The 16990-nt window shown below is 49.2% G+C and overlaps 4 protein-coding genes across 4 annotated transcripts; 2 read left to right on the forward strand and 2 right to left on the reverse strand.

Moving 5' to 3' along the window:
- Positions 1-5559: 5559 nt before the first annotated feature.
- Positions 5560-6914, forward strand: GGS25DRAFT_496216 (GatB/YqeY domain-containing protein). Its single transcript, XM_049261506.1, has 2 exons — positions 5560-6044; positions 6119-6914. The coding sequence occupies exons 1-2, from the start codon at positions 5843-5845 to the stop codon at positions 6547-6549; spliced, it is 633 nt and encodes a 210-aa protein (XP_049115911.1). The 5' UTR covers positions 5560-5842; the 3' UTR covers positions 6550-6914.
- Positions 6915-6942: 28 nt separating this feature from the next.
- GGS25DRAFT_337578 (Spc98 family-domain-containing protein) lies at positions 6943-10675 on the reverse strand. The gene is made up of 3 exons (XM_049257943.1): positions 10037-10675; positions 7982-9933; positions 6943-7922 (listed from the first exon to the last, which is right to left on the reverse strand). Exons 1-3 carry the CDS (start codon positions 10449-10451, stop codon positions 7512-7514), a joined length of 2778 nt encoding a protein of 925 aa, XP_049115912.1. The 5' UTR covers positions 10452-10675; the 3' UTR covers positions 6943-7511.
- Positions 10676-10950: 275 nt separating this feature from the next.
- On the forward strand, positions 10951-12426 carry GGS25DRAFT_496218 (nucleophile aminohydrolase). Its single transcript, XM_049261507.1, has 4 exons — positions 10951-11234; positions 11292-11304; positions 11402-11927; positions 12015-12426. The coding sequence occupies exons 1-4, from the start codon at positions 11210-11212 to the stop codon at positions 12186-12188; spliced, it is 738 nt and encodes a 245-aa protein (XP_049115913.1). The 5' UTR covers positions 10951-11209; the 3' UTR covers positions 12189-12426.
- GGS25DRAFT_337591 (uncharacterized protein) lies at positions 12363-16195 on the reverse strand. The gene is made up of 6 exons (XM_049257944.1): positions 15885-16195; positions 14823-15809; positions 14137-14773; positions 14009-14071; positions 13296-13944; positions 12363-13246 (listed from the first exon to the last, which is right to left on the reverse strand). Exons 1-6 carry the CDS (start codon positions 16030-16032, stop codon positions 12890-12892), a joined length of 2841 nt encoding a protein of 946 aa, XP_049115914.1. The 5' UTR covers positions 16033-16195; the 3' UTR covers positions 12363-12889.
- Between the last annotated feature and the right edge of the window lie 795 nt (positions 16196-16990).

Genomic DNA, 16990 nt, shown 5'->3' on the forward strand with positions numbered 1-16990 from the left:
ATGGTAGTAAATCCGGATGTACCCCATATAGGGGCACACAATTGTAAAACCACAACCATTCTATCAGCTAGGCTTCTAGACTTCCTGACAACCACCCTGCCGGATTCTACCGAATTCTTTTTTTGAAGAAAAAAAATACCGAAGCTAGATAATAATAATAATAAAAAGAAAAAGGATAAATAAAAAAAGGAAGAAAAAAGGGTTAGACCAAATTTAACCCCCTAGCTAATATAAGTTTGTCTGATTCTTTATCGTCTCGTCTCATATTGCTGCCGTCGAATTCCCTAGGTCATATGAGGTTCTTCGCGCTGAACGCGGCTGCCACGTCCAGAGTCGTAAACCCTTGGTCGTGGCCACATCAACTGATCGGATACTGCTGAAAGCAATGCTAGGCACAGTATGATAAACTGTTAGCAACTTTAGATACCTGGTAACCAGAGTACGCCAACTCTCATACGTGGCTGTTTAATCCCACCTAGCCAGATATAAGACCTTCTCTGCGGTATATGTCATTCAATGCAATGTGAACCTTCTGCAGCATCCAGAATTGGGCTGAATATATGCCAAGCATGACAAGCAAGAGGTAGTCTTGGGCAGCAATGTTTCTTCCATTCTGATGGATAATGCAAGAGCAGAGACGGGAGCTAGTGCGGGTGCATTGGGTGACAGAGGAATAGAGAGGAACAGGCCTAGGAACCAGAGATGCCTGCTCTTATGCCACTGTGGTCTATAAGTGAGCGTGTTTGATCAGGAAGGTCTGATGCATAGGTACGTAGGGAGTAACCGTAGTACCCAGGATCGGCGAACAGCAGCTCGTGGGGTGCAAGCTTCAGACGTGTGACCAATGTGGTTGTTTGGACCGGGCCATGGCTCCACACACGCCTAAGCAGTTTTATTATTCTTGCAATATACCACTTCCCACTAACGGTCCCATGTACCTATGGAAGAGGAGATCAGACGGCTCTCCTCATCAAGAGGGAGGTGGGCGTAGATGGCGTCGAAAATCCAGCCTGAGGAGACCGGACTGGTTAAAAGCCGTCTTTCGGAAGGCTATAGTTGTCCGTCTATGCCACACGTTCCTTTGACTTCATGGCGAGCTAGCTATGCTTGGTAACCTTAGCCAGATACTTTTCTTGGTTTTCATTGTTGCAATTTTCTTATCATAAGATGGCTGGGTAGATATACCCTTAACATCATCAGATGCCTTCTGTATGCTGACGCTTTGTTAGACACGCCGACACCGAAGAGCTCACCGATGAAATACGCGAAACCCTCACCCACCACAACAGGGCATATCAGCGTTGTGCCATAGATCGGAAAATCTATTTTGTACCAGTCGACGATGTCTGTAACCGCTTATAAAGATCCCCAAATCTTTGCTTTTTCCTCGTTTCCTTTTTTGTTCCCTTTTTCTGGTTTCTTTTTCCTTTTTGGCCGGTCTCGAAACTGATAGCGATACGCCTCTCTTAGGATGAGACAATTCGTTTACGTTTGCAGCATGATGTTCTGTCCATGGTTTTCGACGGAAGATCTGTGTTCCCACCCATGGGATCACTGAGACGGGTACTAGACTGCGGATTTGGAACTGGCTTGTGGGCTTTCCAGGTGGCATGGGAGAATCCTAGGTGCGAGGCATGTACAGCAAAATTCCTTGGGTTGGTTCTTCTTCGTGATATCCTAGTACCTTGAAGTAGGCTCTCGGACAGGAGCCCCTTACAGCCTCGAGTCCTAAACCCTCGATAAAACCTAGCTCCTGTGCTGTGGTACAGCTGGTCTGTGGTATTAGGATGTCGTCCATCTTCACCTTTGGCTGGCATTAGTTCCCGATCCAACTAAGGCGAATTGATAGTAGAATGATAGATTCGGTGAGCTTGATGCTCGCGAATGGAATCCTTTTGTAGTTTAACCGTCCTTAGCTAACAAGAAACCCTGTAGGTCATTGGAATCGACGTGAGCCCCCATCATTATAACCCCGAGGAGAGCGTTGACAACCTCTACCTTAACGTCGACAACCTCAATATGCCGTAAGAGTCGAATACCCGATTATAAGAGCACATATCTCAACTTGTCACCTTCCAGGCTTCAGTTCAATTCGAGTCACTTCGACCTTGTCAATAGCCGACTAGTAGCAGGAGGCATCGACCGCACCCGATGGCATAGCTACATGCGCGATATCCTCCGATGCCTGCGCGTGGGTGGATGGTGCCAGATGGTGGAAATCGATTTCAACGCCCAGTCCGACAATGGTACACTGACAGACAGTAAGGGATGCATCTTGGGTCTAGAGGCGACCGTGCTCATTAATGTTCGGAAATAGGTCACGCACTTCGTCAATGGTCAGATAAATACCTTCGAGCAATGTCGCAATTCAAAAACCCCGAGGCACCGCGGCGTCTTGGACATTGGATGAGGCATGCTGGTTTTGCTGATGTCGAGGAGCGAAGTACGTTTTTGGGATTTATACCCCTTAATATCGTCGGTCACAGGGGCATGGCCTGCCTGTTCGGTTGGCACATTTTCTGGGCGGCCCCCCCTGAATCATGACTTTTGCCCCTAATTTTTTTCGAGGTGTATACGCTGACTTTTGCTATTCTCCTAGTGATTCCCCTTCCGATGTGCGGATGGTCTGATGGTATGTGTACTGAATCTTCTGGTGGGTTTTGAACCTGACACCGCAGCACAGTCCAGAGAGATTTTGATATTGGCGTTGCCAATCAAGAAAACGTTCGGTTAATGCTTGGGTCATTGGCCTTGTATCCGTTCACAGAGTTACTTGGGTACGTAAGACGCGAACGCTTCAAGCATATCCAATTTCGTACTAGACTTGGCAATGTTGACTTTTAGCAGCATGACAATCACAGAATTTCACGTCCTAGTAGCGCAAGCTAGAGCAGAGGCTAGTAGTCCAGCACTCAAGGTGAGAACCCAATACTTCCCTTAAAGCTCGAATAGCCATAGCGGAATGTGGATAACGCTGATAAGTATTATTGTAAAACGGCAGCCGTATTTCCGAATGTAAGTCGTCCCGTTCTAAGCCCCTGGCGAAAGTATGGCAATATGAGGTTCTGACGAGTAACTATTCAAGATATGTATGCGCCGGCAGGAAACCGAGGCGCTGAGGTCATCGGGCGACTGTGGTATTGGATTCTCGCGGAAGTGGATCCTTTTTTGACTTGGTAGCATGGGATAAGGACGGGCCACACCAGCCGAGGACCGGCATCGTGTCGCTTGATCATTCGAGAATTCAAGGTAAAAGAGAGGAAAAGGGAAAGGGATAGAACATGGCTAGGTCAGAGGAAGGGGCAGGGAATTGTTGTACAGAGATGGTTGTGGGGCGTTCCGGTGACGTTGGAATGATGTTGTCTACATACAATTTCGGCCAGGACAAGCTTCTTTTTGCACTTTTCCGTCGAGCGATCCACATATAACGGCATGGCTGCATTTATAGAGTTGATATTGGCATACAAGTATCCAGGGGGCTCAATGTTTATTTGGGGTTTGTTGTTGAATGGTATCTAGAAGACTTGCGAGTATGGGTATATGTGATGCTTGTAATCCCTGGATGGCAGTGGTAGTGGGAAGAGGGGAGATAATGATGGAAGGTGAAGAAGGTTAAAGAGAGGAACAAGAGGAAACGGGAAACAGGGAACAAGAAATAGGAAAGAGGAAAGAGGGAAAGAGGAAGGGGAGGATTTTGTGGGTGGAAGAAGGTTGGGAAGGAAAGGGTAGGCAAGGGAAAGGGCAAGGGAAAGGGCAAGGGAAAGGGCAAGGACAAAAGAGGTCAGCTTAAGGTTTGCAGGCCAAAAGGAAAGTAGCAAATCATGGGATCTCCCTTGCTCCTTCTTACCAGAGTGTCGGTTCCAACTTGTCGGGTCGTGTCACGGGCGTGTCAACCCAATCAAGGAATAATACTAGGTAGTAGATACCCATCAGGTACAGTACCTTCCGTGCCCAACCCCCATCTTCATTCCCTTAGCACTGCTCTTGGTCAATCTTCCCAATGTTCCCATCTACATACATGTACTACATAGGTAAGTATATGCTTCAATGTTCTAGGATATTGAGGTGCCTACATACGTAGGAGTATATATACATGCCTATATGTATAGGTATTGGCGTTCAATGTGATAATATGAACACATGTGCAACATTAATGTAATTCCATACATGTAATTCTATAAAATAAAATAAAAATGTCACCGTTACCCGTAATTTGGTTATACATATCTAACACGTAGGTCGCTAATCTTGACTGGTCAACTTTGAAAGACATGCCCCGTTAGGTCATGTAAGTATATGTATGTACGGGCGGCTAGCTAGAGCCGCTGTCAACGGACACCCTCCCCCTTTGATCGCATCCTGCATGATCGCTTCAATAATGCTGTCCCAACTCCTGCCAACTTCAATGTTACTCACTATCTACCTAGACCCTAAGCTAGGTACTTACTACTTACATACCTAGTCGTGGGCGGACCAGCTATCCTGTGGGCCACCCCCGGCCTTGTTTGTCCTGCTTGTAAAACCTACTTCATAAATGCCGGCGTGTTCAAGAACTCCGGGGAGGGAAAGAGGTCAGGCTACCCTACCAAATATTATATCGAAGGGGGGGCAAGACAACCTCGACTGTTGTCCACAAGGTTACAACGACGATGTGGCAAGAGACTGCGAAAGATAGCTACACGAAGGTGTGTGTAACTTTGCGTGTACGAAGTATGATTATTATTATAAGACCCTAGCCGGGCCAGTCGCGGGAAAAAGCTCGTCGTGCTTGGGGCTCGATTAGGCATTGGGACCGCATTGGGGAACCTTTCTGTGTTACCCCCATTCCGAAGTCCCTTTTTCTCTAACCTAGTGCGAAGGCTCAATGTGATTTGATTATCTCAATGTTGATTACCAACCTATTCAGGTAATAGTACCCTACTAAATATACGTGACCTGTGTAACGAAGCGGACGCCAAGTGGGAAACCGTTGGGCTGCTCGCTGTACGGTAGTGGGCAGTGGACCCCTAGACCCTACCGCGGATGTAGATGCCCATCCCGACCCTTGCGTCGCGATAGACCATCTCGCTGCAATTACCTGTCAGGTGACATTTACCAGATCCCTTTGCTATCTAGTATGATGTATGTATATAATACATGCACTTTATTTTGAAAACCGTGATGAAAGGGTTTGGTATATCCATGTTGTACCTAAACACGTCGGATTAAACCCGACCGTCGATCATAGCAGCCTGCCCATTATAGGTATGGGAGACATGGAGTAAAACAAGACGGGTGCAATATCCCAGCAACCAGGTCTGCCTGAGTTGATCTAGGCTATTATTGTAAGTGATAAGAGCTTGATTAAAGACAAGTTCAAGTTAGTAGTTCCAAGAATATTTTATATTAGATATTATTAGATATTTAACATGTGAAATGAATGATGAATGCTGAAGCCTTTTAGTTCGATATTCCAATGTAGTATAATATTTTCCAATTGAAATATCACTATAAAAAGGCTCTCCCCTATAACGCAAACAAATAAGAAGTTAAAAAAAATTAAAATGGGTTGAACGGGCTGAATTGACCAATGGGAGATGTCCCTAAACCTCAGCACACCTTACGCCGATCGTGATAATTTAATAATTTGGGACCACAACTTGGAACTCATACCCTTCCAAACCTTCAAAGCTCAAAAAACCACTTTAAACATCCCGAGATCTACCCCGGTTTGCCCGTGCCGCCTACGCATTGTAACATACCAGCATATCTATGATAGTCGCTTAAATTAAAAATCAACTGACACACCAGCCTTCCCCCCCCCTCCCCCCCTCCCCTGATTTCGTCACGTTCGAGAAACACCATGGCGGCCTTACGACCTTCCTTCCGCATCGCGGCGCGCCTATCCCAACGAGCGCACCACCTCGGAGCAGCAAGAGCAGCAGTAGCAGCGCCTCGCCTCCTACGATGTAACAACCCGCGCCCCTACTCCACCGCCGAAGTCGAGGCCGCCCCGCCAGTGCCGCCGCTGCTCCAGAAACTCCGGGCCGACCTCAAGACAGCCAGTACGTTCGCCCTTGTTCTTCTCTTGGCCACCCCCACCCCTACATTAATTAATTAACCCACGCCCCCCTTGCAGTGCGCGCAAAGGACGCCCCCCGCCTAACCGCGATCCGCACGATCCTCGCCCTGACGCAAAGCGCCGCCAAGAGCTCCGAGCCCATCACCACAGACGCGCAGCTCGTCGGGCTGCTGAAGAAATCCTCGCGCGCCGCCTCCGACGCCTCGGCCGAGTTCGCCGCCGCCGCGCGCCAGGACCTCGTCGACAAGGAGGAGGCGCAGAGGGCCGTGTACGACGAGTACATCGCGTCGAGCGGCGTCGCGAAGGTCTCCGAGGCGGAGCTGCGCGCCGTCGTGGACCTGGCCGTCGTCGAGGAAGGGGGGGCAGAGAAGAAGCCGCGCATGCCCGCCCTCCTGAAGGTGCTCATGGCCCCCGGGGGCCCGCTCGACGGCAAGGACTACGATAAGGCGGTGCTGGTCAGGATTGTGAAGGAGGTACTGGAGAGCTAGCCGACGAATGAATGAATGAATGAATATCCTACTCAAAAAGGAAGGAGAAAGAGAGAGAGAGAGAGTTAACTTAGCTACCGGGAGAACTAAACAAGATCTCCTTTGCGAATGGGGAGCAATACGAGCGAGCGCCGGTGTACTTGGATTCAGATACGACGAGATATACTTGACCTACCTTACCAACCTACCTAACCTTGAGTAGGTACGATGTATGTATCACGTGTACACGAACACTCTGTACGATTTCGACGAAAAAAAAAAAAGAAAAACACCATCTTCACTCATCCAGAGACACGAGAGAAAGAATTCTAGCGTTTGCGCATCCAAACTCTTCCCCTCCTTGTCTCCCTCCCCGCAGAAGTACAGTACTGCTGATTACTTGCTACCTTATCTATTGCCCTGCGTGACTAAAAAAGCAATTCATAAGACATTAAACATTATGTAAGGTTTGCTCTGCTTTACTACGTAGAACGGAGTAGACTCCGAAGCGGTGAGTGCGTTGACAACGATGATCATTCCGTCATTGCCTTAGCTACACGGTCTAGAACTCTCTCTCGAGATCTGCCTACACTAATCACATAGCTATGAAGTGGAGGAGGGTGATACATCAATACAACATTAAGCAAGAAGAGGTCCCCAAAAACGCAAACGCATGGACTTCCAAACCGGACAGAAGAACATATTGGAACTCGTAATTCTAGAAAGTATTCGTAATTTCTTCAAGGTATCTCTTTGCACTGCGTAACTGTAACTGACGGCTGTGCCTCTCTCTCTCTCTCTTTGCCCTATGCCAACAGTTTGTTTTTGTCATCTCATCACCTAAAAACGCCTTTCATACACCTAAGCTTTAAAACCTCAAAAAGCCTTAAGCCTCAGTCGGAAAAAACAACAACAACACCCTGCTTAAGTCGACACATGCCATGAATTATTATTCCCATAACTGACTGATTCGGGGATCCCTACTAAGGAGCGAATTCTTCCTCGGTGTTACGAGGACCCGCAAACTCAGTACCCTGATTAGCAGTCGCCAGTCTCGCGCACAAACTCAGAAGAACCACGGTCTCGGTTGCTGCGTAGTGGTTCAATGCATCCAGGAGGATTTGCAGATGCCGACTAAAGTTCTTCTCCCAATTCCTAATGATTTCAAACAAGTTGGTAATCCGCGTCTCCTCATCTTGAAGGGTACTATTTGCCCCATTATCGGCATGGGACTTTTGAGATTTCATGGTCTGGAACCTTTTCCATTCCTTATCGGTCATGTTGGGTGGTTTGATGGGGCCGATCAAATCCGGGTCAGATTTCTCGAGCTCGCGGGACAGCCAGTTCATGTGAGCAGCAAAGACAGTACAAGTCTGCATTAATTTTGAGTGGATCTGATATATGACATGTAAGTATTCATACTCCAGTTGCAGACAAGTTAGGGACCACTTACGCGAATGAGCTTGCCATTGGTTAGCATGCAACCTTTCAGACAGGTGTCTAGGAAATCCACATGATCCTGCATCAACTCGTCCACGGTTCGGTCAGGCTTCCCTGACCCATCCAAACTTCCGTCCTTGGCTTTAAGTCTTGACATTAAAGATTGCCAGTTGGGCTCGATGACCTCCAAAGTGCAGAAATAGAGTAGCTGTTGGACGAAGACGATCATCCTAGCCCTTAGAGTCCACACGCGCCTCTTCCAGATCTCAAGACGCCTTACCGATGACTTGTGACACCAGACAACACCGGTGTTGTGGGTTTGCCATGTAGTCGATAGTTGTGACTCGAGATATCTTAGTGATAGAAGATATCGAAATAATGCTTGGTATCGCCACACTGTTTTTCGGCTGATCACTAAGGACACAGGAAATGGTACATTGTAATCGAGTTGCAACGACGTAAACCCGACGGCATTCTTATCGTTCTCGATGGGTTGATTGTTAAGGGGTTGTAGCGCCTCTCCTGGCTCAATACCCGTGATATTGACGACGCGCTGCAACATCTTGATGAGACTGACTTCGTTCATCTCAACATGAACGTCCTCTTTAAAGGGGTCCATCGATACAATACTCCCTGGTTGGCGTAGCACGAGATCGAGTAGCGACTGCAGCTTGACGATATTAACAGACTTCACTGGTTTTCGCAATTCCGACGCACCGAGTTCCATAAAATAGGTAAAATAGTCGGATGGATCCAGGAAAAAGTAATGCTTCAAGGATCGTAGCCTTGCGGGAAGAGCATGGGTGGTCAAAAGCAACTTCATAAGCGACTCGTTTGCGTGAGCGTAGGCGTTGTTGACGTTGTCGAGGAATCGTAGATCATCAAAGGATTTGGGAACGTCTTGGGCGACCTTGCTAACATCAACTCCTCCACATTCCCGCACAACGTTGAGATATTTTCCTGCGAGTAGAACCTTGTCTTTGACGCCCTGTAACTGTGGAGGTATGCCGTGTTCTCGAATGGTATATCTCCTTTCCCAATAGTCGTCGGTGTAGTCTTGTTCCAACCTATCTCGCTTGATACTTTTCTGCTCCTTGATAAGAAATTCGGAATGGGGGTCCCTAATTTCGCCATGGTGCAACCATTCATTCAGCATTGCCATGTATGGCCGGCTCGCATCCCGTAGTAGAGATGTTAGCAGCGATCTGGCAGCAGGATCCCCTGACATGTCTTCCAATCTTTTACTGATTAGTCCTATGACCACGCCGCCCTTGCAGACCTTTTTCCCTGTCATATTTCCTGGAACAAGGTCTCCACCGCGTTTCAGGTTCTCTAGGATGTTGTCGATATCATCGGGATCCGAGTCCTCCTCGCTCTCGTCGTCCAAAAGGGCATTTCTCTTCAGAAATTCGTGAGCCAAGGAATAAAGCTGGAACATCATCTGACTCGTGGGAAGTGTATGGACATTGAGGAGATGTAAAGTGAAGGTATCATTTGTCAAGAACTGAGTCTCAAGTTGAGCGACCATGACTAGATAATCATGCAAAAGCTTTCTGATGGCGGCACATAGAGCATGGTTAACGGCACCGAATTCTTCCCTGCTTTGTACATCAACAAAGGTTTCGAGAGCTGAGTAGTGCGTAGCCATCTTTAGCATGGACACGGTTAGGTCCTGTAGACTAGGGTCGAGTCCTGGAAGTATCTTGAATTCAGGACCGGCCAGCCGGTCCCTTTCCTCATTGGGGTCATACGAGTAGGCATATCGAATATACTGGCCCTCATATCCCATAAAAACAAATAATAAATCCTCAATTATGGCCGCCTCCTGGGCTTCAAGGGATAGCTCGTGAAGGGGCTGGGGCTGGAGGTTGGGTGGTGCTGTCGACGCCGAAGGAGGTATCGTTACACGAATCGCGAGAGGTGCAGACGTGTGAGGTGTTAAATTAACTATTGGATCCCATACTGCTATAAGTAGTTATGCCATGTCAGTTAAAACTCGGCAGGTACTAGTTGCTGCTATGTAGGTAGGTAGGTAAGTAGGTAGGAGTGAAGTGTGGCATATACATACCAGGCGGCGCGTCAGGTTTCGTCGTTTCCTTGGGCTTAGTTTCGGACTGGCGACGTTTAGGGGGTTCTTTCGGCCGCCACTTTTCTGGAGGGGGCGCATCCTTGGACCGTCTCTCAGCACTTCGAGTACGCGACATTAACTTCTCTTTCGTGGTGATAGTCATGCGCTCAGTCCTTCGCTCTTCGATGTTCTTGCTAGCCGGTCGGGGATTCCCTGATGCAGTGCGTTTGTGAGCAGGATTGGTAAAAGAACCTTGTGGAGAGCGAGTAGATCGCTGATCTTGCTGGGAACTTCTTGAAGAAGACTGTCCACTGGCACCAGCAGCACCAGCGGCGGCGCGGGGTCGCGGGTTGCTATCATTATCGCTGGTACCGTTTGTGCGCCTCTCTGGATAATTGGAGACTCTTGAGGACATGGTCACGGGGCGGCGACATTGGGAACGCCTGATAGGAGCGATATCATGAGATGTGGGTTGGATGGTTGTTGTTTGTATGGATTTAGGATGGAGAATGGAGAATACAATCTGATGTTCAGTATTCCAAGAATACGTACGTATAGATGGGTAATGATATGTACCTGACGAAGTTAAAATGTTAAGGTTATTACTAGTAGTATGTACCTAACCTGGGTATGCAGCTACTACCTTACTGTGTGTTTAGGTGGTAAATGATCCAATAATATTCCAAATTTAGGCTTTATCGATAATTCCAAAGTCGCGTCAGATAACAAGGTATTGTACACACTAATAGCTGATACTAGCGGTACCCAACATTGAAGGTACCAGTCGCGTTTCCCTAGCGCAGTTACATCGGAAACCACTACGCTTATCGATATTCAACTAACCAGGAATTATTAAATTTAGGTAATTAAGAAGTTAATTAAGAAGTTAAAGATGTTGAAGCATGGTGGTCAAAGCTTTTTTTAACCGCTACCAATCCAATCCATAGCTGCGTAAACGGTAGCAGCCTTGAGAGCAGCAAGCTTCTAGTAGCACGAGAGCTTCTGTACCTTCCATTAACTAGTTATTGTATTGCACTGTACAATACCTACTAGCAACCTCGTCCTCTCAACTATCAACCCTACTCCTACTCCCAAGCCTACTTCTACGCCCCTCGATCATAATACCACCATAAATCCAATTTCATAACAAGGAACCCTCATAAATCCTTCAAGATGTTTATGGCAAGATCTGAATATGGTAAGGCAGCATATCCCAAACTTGGATCCCTTCAAGTCAGTAGCTAATCGCAAACAGACCGGGGTATCAAGTACGGCCGCCCTCCCTCTCAAAAGCTACCCATCCGCCCCTCCACTCTGCCAACCAACCTAGGATTATGTACGCAGAATACTAACTCCATGTTCCAGTACCTTCTCCCCGGAAGGCCGTCTCTTCCAAGTCGAATACTCCCTCGAGGCTATCAAGCTCGGCTCGACGGCCATCGGCGTCGCAACGTCCGAGGGTGTGGTCTTAGGCGTGGAGAAGCGTGTGACGTCTACCCTGCTCGAGACGTCATCCGTCGAGAAGATTGTCGAGATCGACCGACATGTCGGGTGCGCCATGTCCGGCTTACAGGCCGACGCCCGCAGCATGGTCGAGCACGCCCGCGTCGAGTGCCAGAGCCATGCGTTCAACTACAACGAAAACCTGCGCGTCGAGAGCTGCACCCAGGCCATCTGCGACCTGGCCCTCCGTTTCGGCGAGAGCGCCGATGGCGAGGAGAGCATCATGAGCCGACCCTTCGGCGTCGCCCTCCTCATCGCCGGCTACGACGAAGACGGCCCTCAGCTCTACCACGCTGAGCCTAGTGGCACCTTCTACCGATACGACGCCAAAGCTATTGGCTCTGGAAGCGAGGGTGCCCAGGCCGAGTTGCAGAATGAGTACCACAAGGTCAGTCTCTCCTTTCTTTTTCTTTGTCTATCCATATATATACATGCACGTATCCATGGACACTATTAACTTACGACCCCAACACAGTCCCTTACAATCGAGGACGCAGAGACGTTAGTCCTAAAAACGTTGAAGCAGGTGATGGAGGAGAAGTTAGACTCTAAGAACGTGCAGCTAGCGAGCGTTACCAAAGAGCGGGGCTTCAGGATATACACGGACGAAGAAATGGCCAAGGTCGTCGAAAGACTACCTGCGAATTAAGGGTGCAGTTAGTATAGAGAGGAAACCTTGTTACAGAATTATGACATGACAGCAGCAAAGCACGATTAGAAGATGAGAAAGGGGGTCAAATGGAATGTTTACCTACCTACCATCTCAGTAGCTCAACCCTTCTTAGGCACTGACTGGACTTGATGGCCAGCTAGCTAGCTACGCACCCTTTAAAGCTGGTCAATAATATCATGAAGAAGAAATAAACGTGTTACATGATCAATGCAACTATCTCGTACTAACAATTATCATATCCCCCCTCGTCCCTAGCTAAGTTTTTGAGTATATACATATTTTTTTCCATATGCGACGGACCAGAAACAAATCCTTGGTATATTTTTTTCCGTTCCTTTTTTTTCTTTTTGACTCCTGATGAAATGAAAAATCTAATCCATACAAGCACCTGCTACTACCTACCTATCTACCTACCTACCTACATAACTCTAGCACCTAATCATATAGCATCGCATTAACCGGACTAACCACGCCCCCTTTCCTTTCCTTTCCTCTCATTTCTTTTCGTCTCTCTCTTCAAATCATCATCCTAATCCTACTCTTCCATCCTTCCATCCGCCCCACTCACATCAACGAACAAGCCAGCCCACCCACCCGTGATCTAATCCTACATCCTACACACACAAAAAAAAAAAAACGTAAACCACAACCCCACACCCATACCCCCCCCCCCCATCTTACCGCCTATCCCTCTCACTAGTCTCCAAATCCAGCTTCTCCAGATCATGCTCGACGGCCAACAGCCCCATCGCGTAGGACGCCTTCTCGCCCTTGGCCAGCACGATCTTCGTGTCGTCGTTCTCCACCTCCTGGATCCTCTTGTCGATGCGCCTCGCCACCACCCACACGGAGCCCGGGGGGTCGAGGTTCAGGTTCACGGCTCGGGTGTAGGGGGGGCCGCGCCCCAGCTGCGCGGCTTTGGTCCACGAGGACTCGCAGCCGACGGCGATCTGCCGCGCGGACTGCCACCCGGTCAGGCGCGCGATGTCGTGGAGGCGTTGGATCAGCCATTGCCGTTGGGGGTTGTCGTGGTACTGTGGAGTGTGAGTTTCAGGCGCTATAAAAGGGGAAAAGGGTACTCACCTGTATACCCGCCACAAACAGCGGAAAGCAGCACTCGATTAGCGCCGCCGCCATCAGCGTGCTCACGCTGCTCAGCTGCTCTATATTCTCCTCGAGCCCCGCCGCAATCCGCCCGACCTCCAAGCAGTACGGCGCCGTCGTCCTCGCGGAGATGCCGGCGGCGACCATGGCGACGGGGGGCATGGTGGGGTGGGCGCGGTGCAGGACGATGAGGCCCATGTAGTAGTTCATCCAGATGCCGGCGATGGAGTAGGTGCGGTAATGCGCGGCGCGGCCGAAGGGCGTCGCCTTCGCCGGGTACACGTCCGCGCCCAGCGGCTCGAACTCGGGGCCGAAGTGCTCCCGCAGCGCCGCGAACGCCTGCTCGATCTCCTCCCACTCGCGGTACGCGTCCGCTGTCTTGGTGTCGATGTCCACGGGCTCGGCACCGGGTCCGTCGGCAGGCGGCGATGTCTCGCGGGGTGGGGTGAAGCCCATTGGTACGGTGACGCGCTCCGGGTGCCGGGGCACCATGCCTGGGAACATGCCCGGCGAACCGCCGCGTCCGGGGCCGTTCGCTTTTAGGACTTCGCGTTTGCGGCTTAGGTCTTTGGATGTGAAACTGGCTAGGCGGCCGAGGAGAAGGACTAGGTGGTCGTAGGTGCCATATCTAACAACAAATAATTAGAATTACATTGGCGCAAAAGAGGGTTAGTCTTATAGTATAAACTTACACAGCGTCGAGTCGGCCTATCGGCGCTCTAGGGGGGCATTGAGCCCATGCGTTGTATTCCAAGCTTTATTTTTGTTGTTAGTAAGACAATACCACATCCTGTCCGCAAGAAGATGTGTGGAAACTTACAAAAGTCGGGTTCCACCCAAGATACTCTGGTAAACATCCATCTTACAGTACCACCAGAACAGGTCGCTCAGTTGCTCATACCTCTCCATATCCTTTTCCGTGAACTCATGTCTCGACCCGTGAAACGCGCCTTGGTCATCGAGGTTCATGCCCAGCTCCTCGTACGTCATTTCGCGGCCCATTATCGTGGATAGCAGCTGTACGTTGATGAGGTCCCAGTCCTTATTTAAGGGGCTGGAATCTTCGTATGAAGCGAACATCCCGAAAGCATCCATTGGCGGCTGTTGCAGGTCCTGCATTCTCTGTTGTATTTTGATCCTCATCATGGTACGAGTCATCTCGGCATACGGTATTTCTTTGATGATCAGCCTCGCGCCCAGCAGATGCCTGCTCCACTTGTCGTGATCCGAGTTCCATACTTCGTAAAACGCCAGTACTAATGTCGCCGCTAGATTCGACGGTTGGGCGCGCCTGTTCGGCCGACTGACGTTCCGTGCGATTCTTCTCAGAGCTAGGTGGTAATGTTTGAGGGACGCTGTCGGCGGCACACTTTGTAGTTTTGCGATCTGCAAGCTCGCGATGGCAAGTATAGAATGCAGTAGAGCTGGGTGAGTAAAAGATAAAATTGGAAATGTATCTGCACATGTTAGTCGAGGCAACTGGCGCAGATCACGTAGTAGACTTACAGGTCCATATATGCTGGAAGGACCTCGGTATAGGTTGCCCCTCAAAAATCGAGGAGGGATCAAAAGGATGCCTTTCATACAAAGATATACTGGGTCCGGTTACGTTCACAAAGTGCCAAAATACGGCTGCTATGCGTTTATCGTTTAGAGGCGAATTGGCTGGCGACGGCTCGTAAGTTGCGAGGAGATTCTCGGGCGCGAAGGCCGAGAACGTTCTGGTTTGAGTCTCGAACCTGTCATAGGGTTGCTGGAATGCGACGACTCCGAGCTCGTTGAAGTCAAGGGAAGTGCGCCGTTCATTAATCGGCACATCATCTGACTCCGCCATAGACTCATCGTCTGATACCGGATATTCCCAATCCACATCCTCAGGTAAAATATCTGGAGCGTGGACTGGTATTTCGATCTCGGCACGAGCTTTGCCTTTGTCTATTTGAGAACTGTTGGTTGGTTGTTGCGGTATAATAGGGATAGGGGGGACATTCTGGGCAAGATCCTCAGAGGTGACCGCTGCAAACTGATCACCAAAATTCGGAGGCGGATCTTGCCTCCATTGGGTTTGAGAGAATGCCTCGACAGTGGTCGGTGTAAAGAACCTATACTTTGACGGCCCGGGTTGGGCCTCAAACCCGCTCGGATCAAAGTTCAAAGGAGGCGATGTAGTTTGTCCAGCCGGCCCTGGATAGGCATGACTAAACTGAATTCCCGAAAGCGGATGATATCCTACAGGTGGAGGTTTAGGGGCGATTATCGGCAAAGACTGAGATGAAGCTTTCTGCTGCGCTGCCGATAACTGTTGCTCTCTTACCAAGGCCTGAGGAGACGGCGTGGGAAAATGAATCGGCCCAAACGAGGCGTTGGAGAATGCGCCGAGGGGGTCCTTGAAAACAACTCGTTGATTATACCCATCGCACTGCCGTTTCGATTTCAAGCAATTGGCACATGTCGGCCTTGCCTCGTCACACTTTATTCGACGCCTTCGACAAGCTTGGCGATAGTTAGCCCGCACAGCGCAGAGACCAGGAAGTCCAGTCAAGGTAACAGGGGAGGATTTCTACATACTAAGACAGCCTGTTTTGGTTCGCTTCCGGACGACAGGTTTTTTGGTCTCTGGATTATCGTCATCCTTCTCTTCTGGCGTTGGTGGTCGAGCGAGCTGAGGCTGAGTTTTCGTAGAACCGTCGCCAGACGGCTCGTCTATAGAATCCATCACGATGAACCGCCCGGTTGCCACGTAATATAAATTTTTGGGGCTGTAACCCTGGAGTTGATTGTGCTGCGGTCTTGCGATTTAAAGAGTGTCAAGCTGTCACATGGTATTTGGATGGTAGGCCCGATTTGGGTCTAGGAGAGTACCGACTACAGAATCGCGCCGAGCATGCTCCCAGTCCAGGATTTGCCGGTTGTTCCACGCGAATAGCACCTACGATATGACAGCCCCTCGATGCCCTGTCTACCCAAGAATTGAGTGCCAGAAACGAGTTATGGCATTATGGTTCCGGCGGTTTAGATTGGCTAGTAGGATAGGATGAGGCCTTCAATGCGGATGTGAGAATACTAGGTTATGTACTTTCAGAACACACGGCGAGATTAATGACACGACCTGCTTCCCATATAGCTTATATCGTCCCGTGAAACATCTGGTGTAACAAATTGGGATCGGAATATGCTTGTTGGCGTGGATAATTGGGGAGTCAACCCTCATAAGAGTAGGACAAGGTGTGACATGGGAAATATGAACTGAGGGTAGGTGGTGTAGGTGGCGATGCCTAGGCCAAGACGGGATGGGATGTATATTCAGCGGAGATGCTATAGAAATACGGTAGTATAATATTATTACCAAGTATGTTGAATACCTACCTACTAATATATAGGTATCTTGAATAGCTATACATACTCAACGGAATGTTACTAACACGGGATGGGGGGGACAATGGGGGCTTGGGAGTAGTGGGGTTTAAATAGATATTGGCAATGAGAGTACCAATAAGAAGGCAATCCGCGGAATCCTGACAAGGATGATATGCGCTGGTAAGAGTGGATTAGTTCATAGGTCTCGGCGAGGCCTGGTAAGAGGTCCGGCGAGACTCGAATCCTGTAGCATTATTGGACATATCCAATCTAGTTCAGCTTTTGTGTGGAGTGAGATGCCTGTGAATTAGATCCGG

The sequence above is a fragment of the Hypoxylon fragiforme genome (assembly GCF_022984875.1).
Source record: "Hypoxylon fragiforme strain CBS 206.31 chromosome Unknown GGS25scaffold_6, whole genome shotgun sequence".
Taxonomy (NCBI): domain Eukaryota; kingdom Fungi; phylum Ascomycota; class Sordariomycetes; order Xylariales; family Hypoxylaceae; genus Hypoxylon; species Hypoxylon fragiforme.

Bases quoted from the DNA above. Each gene is read 5' to 3' on its own strand.
- GGS25DRAFT_496218 (XM_049261507.1), top strand. From the start codon at position 11,210: ATGTTTATGGCAAGATCTGAATATG. The intron at 11,928-12,014 runs GTCAGTCTCTCC...ACCCCAACACAG, and splicing joins TGCAGAATGAGTACCACAAG to TCCCTTACAATCGAGGACGC.
- GGS25DRAFT_337591 (XM_049257944.1), bottom strand. From the start codon at position 16,032: ATGGATTCTATAGACGAGCCGTCTGGCGACGGTTCTACGAAAACTCAG. The intron at 13,945-14,008 runs GTAAGTTTATAC...ATTTGTTGTTAG, and splicing joins ATAGGCCGACTCGACGCTGT to ATATGGCACCTACGACCACC. The intron at 13,247-13,295 runs GTGAGTACCCTT...CACACTCCACAG, and splicing joins TGTTTGTGGCGGGTATACAG to TACCACGACAACCCCCAACG.
- GGS25DRAFT_496216 (XM_049261506.1), top strand. From the start codon at position 5,843: ATGGCGGCCTTACGACCTTCCTTCCGCATCGCGGCGCGCCTATCCCAA. The intron at 6,045-6,118 runs GTACGTTCGCCC...CCCCCCTTGCAG, and splicing joins GGCCGACCTCAAGACAGCCA to TGCGCGCAAAGGACGCCCCC.
- GGS25DRAFT_337578 (XM_049257943.1), bottom strand. From the start codon at position 10,451: ATGTCCTCAAGAGTCTCCAATTATCCAGAGAGGCGCACAAACGGTACC. The intron at 9,934-10,036 runs GTATGTATATGC...AACTACTTATAG, and splicing joins GAAACCTGACGCGCCGCCTG to CAGTATGGGATCCAATAGTT. The intron at 7,923-7,981 runs GTAAGTGGTCCC...GTCATATATCAG, and splicing joins CCAATGGCAAGCTCATTCGC to ATCCACTCAAAATTAATGCA.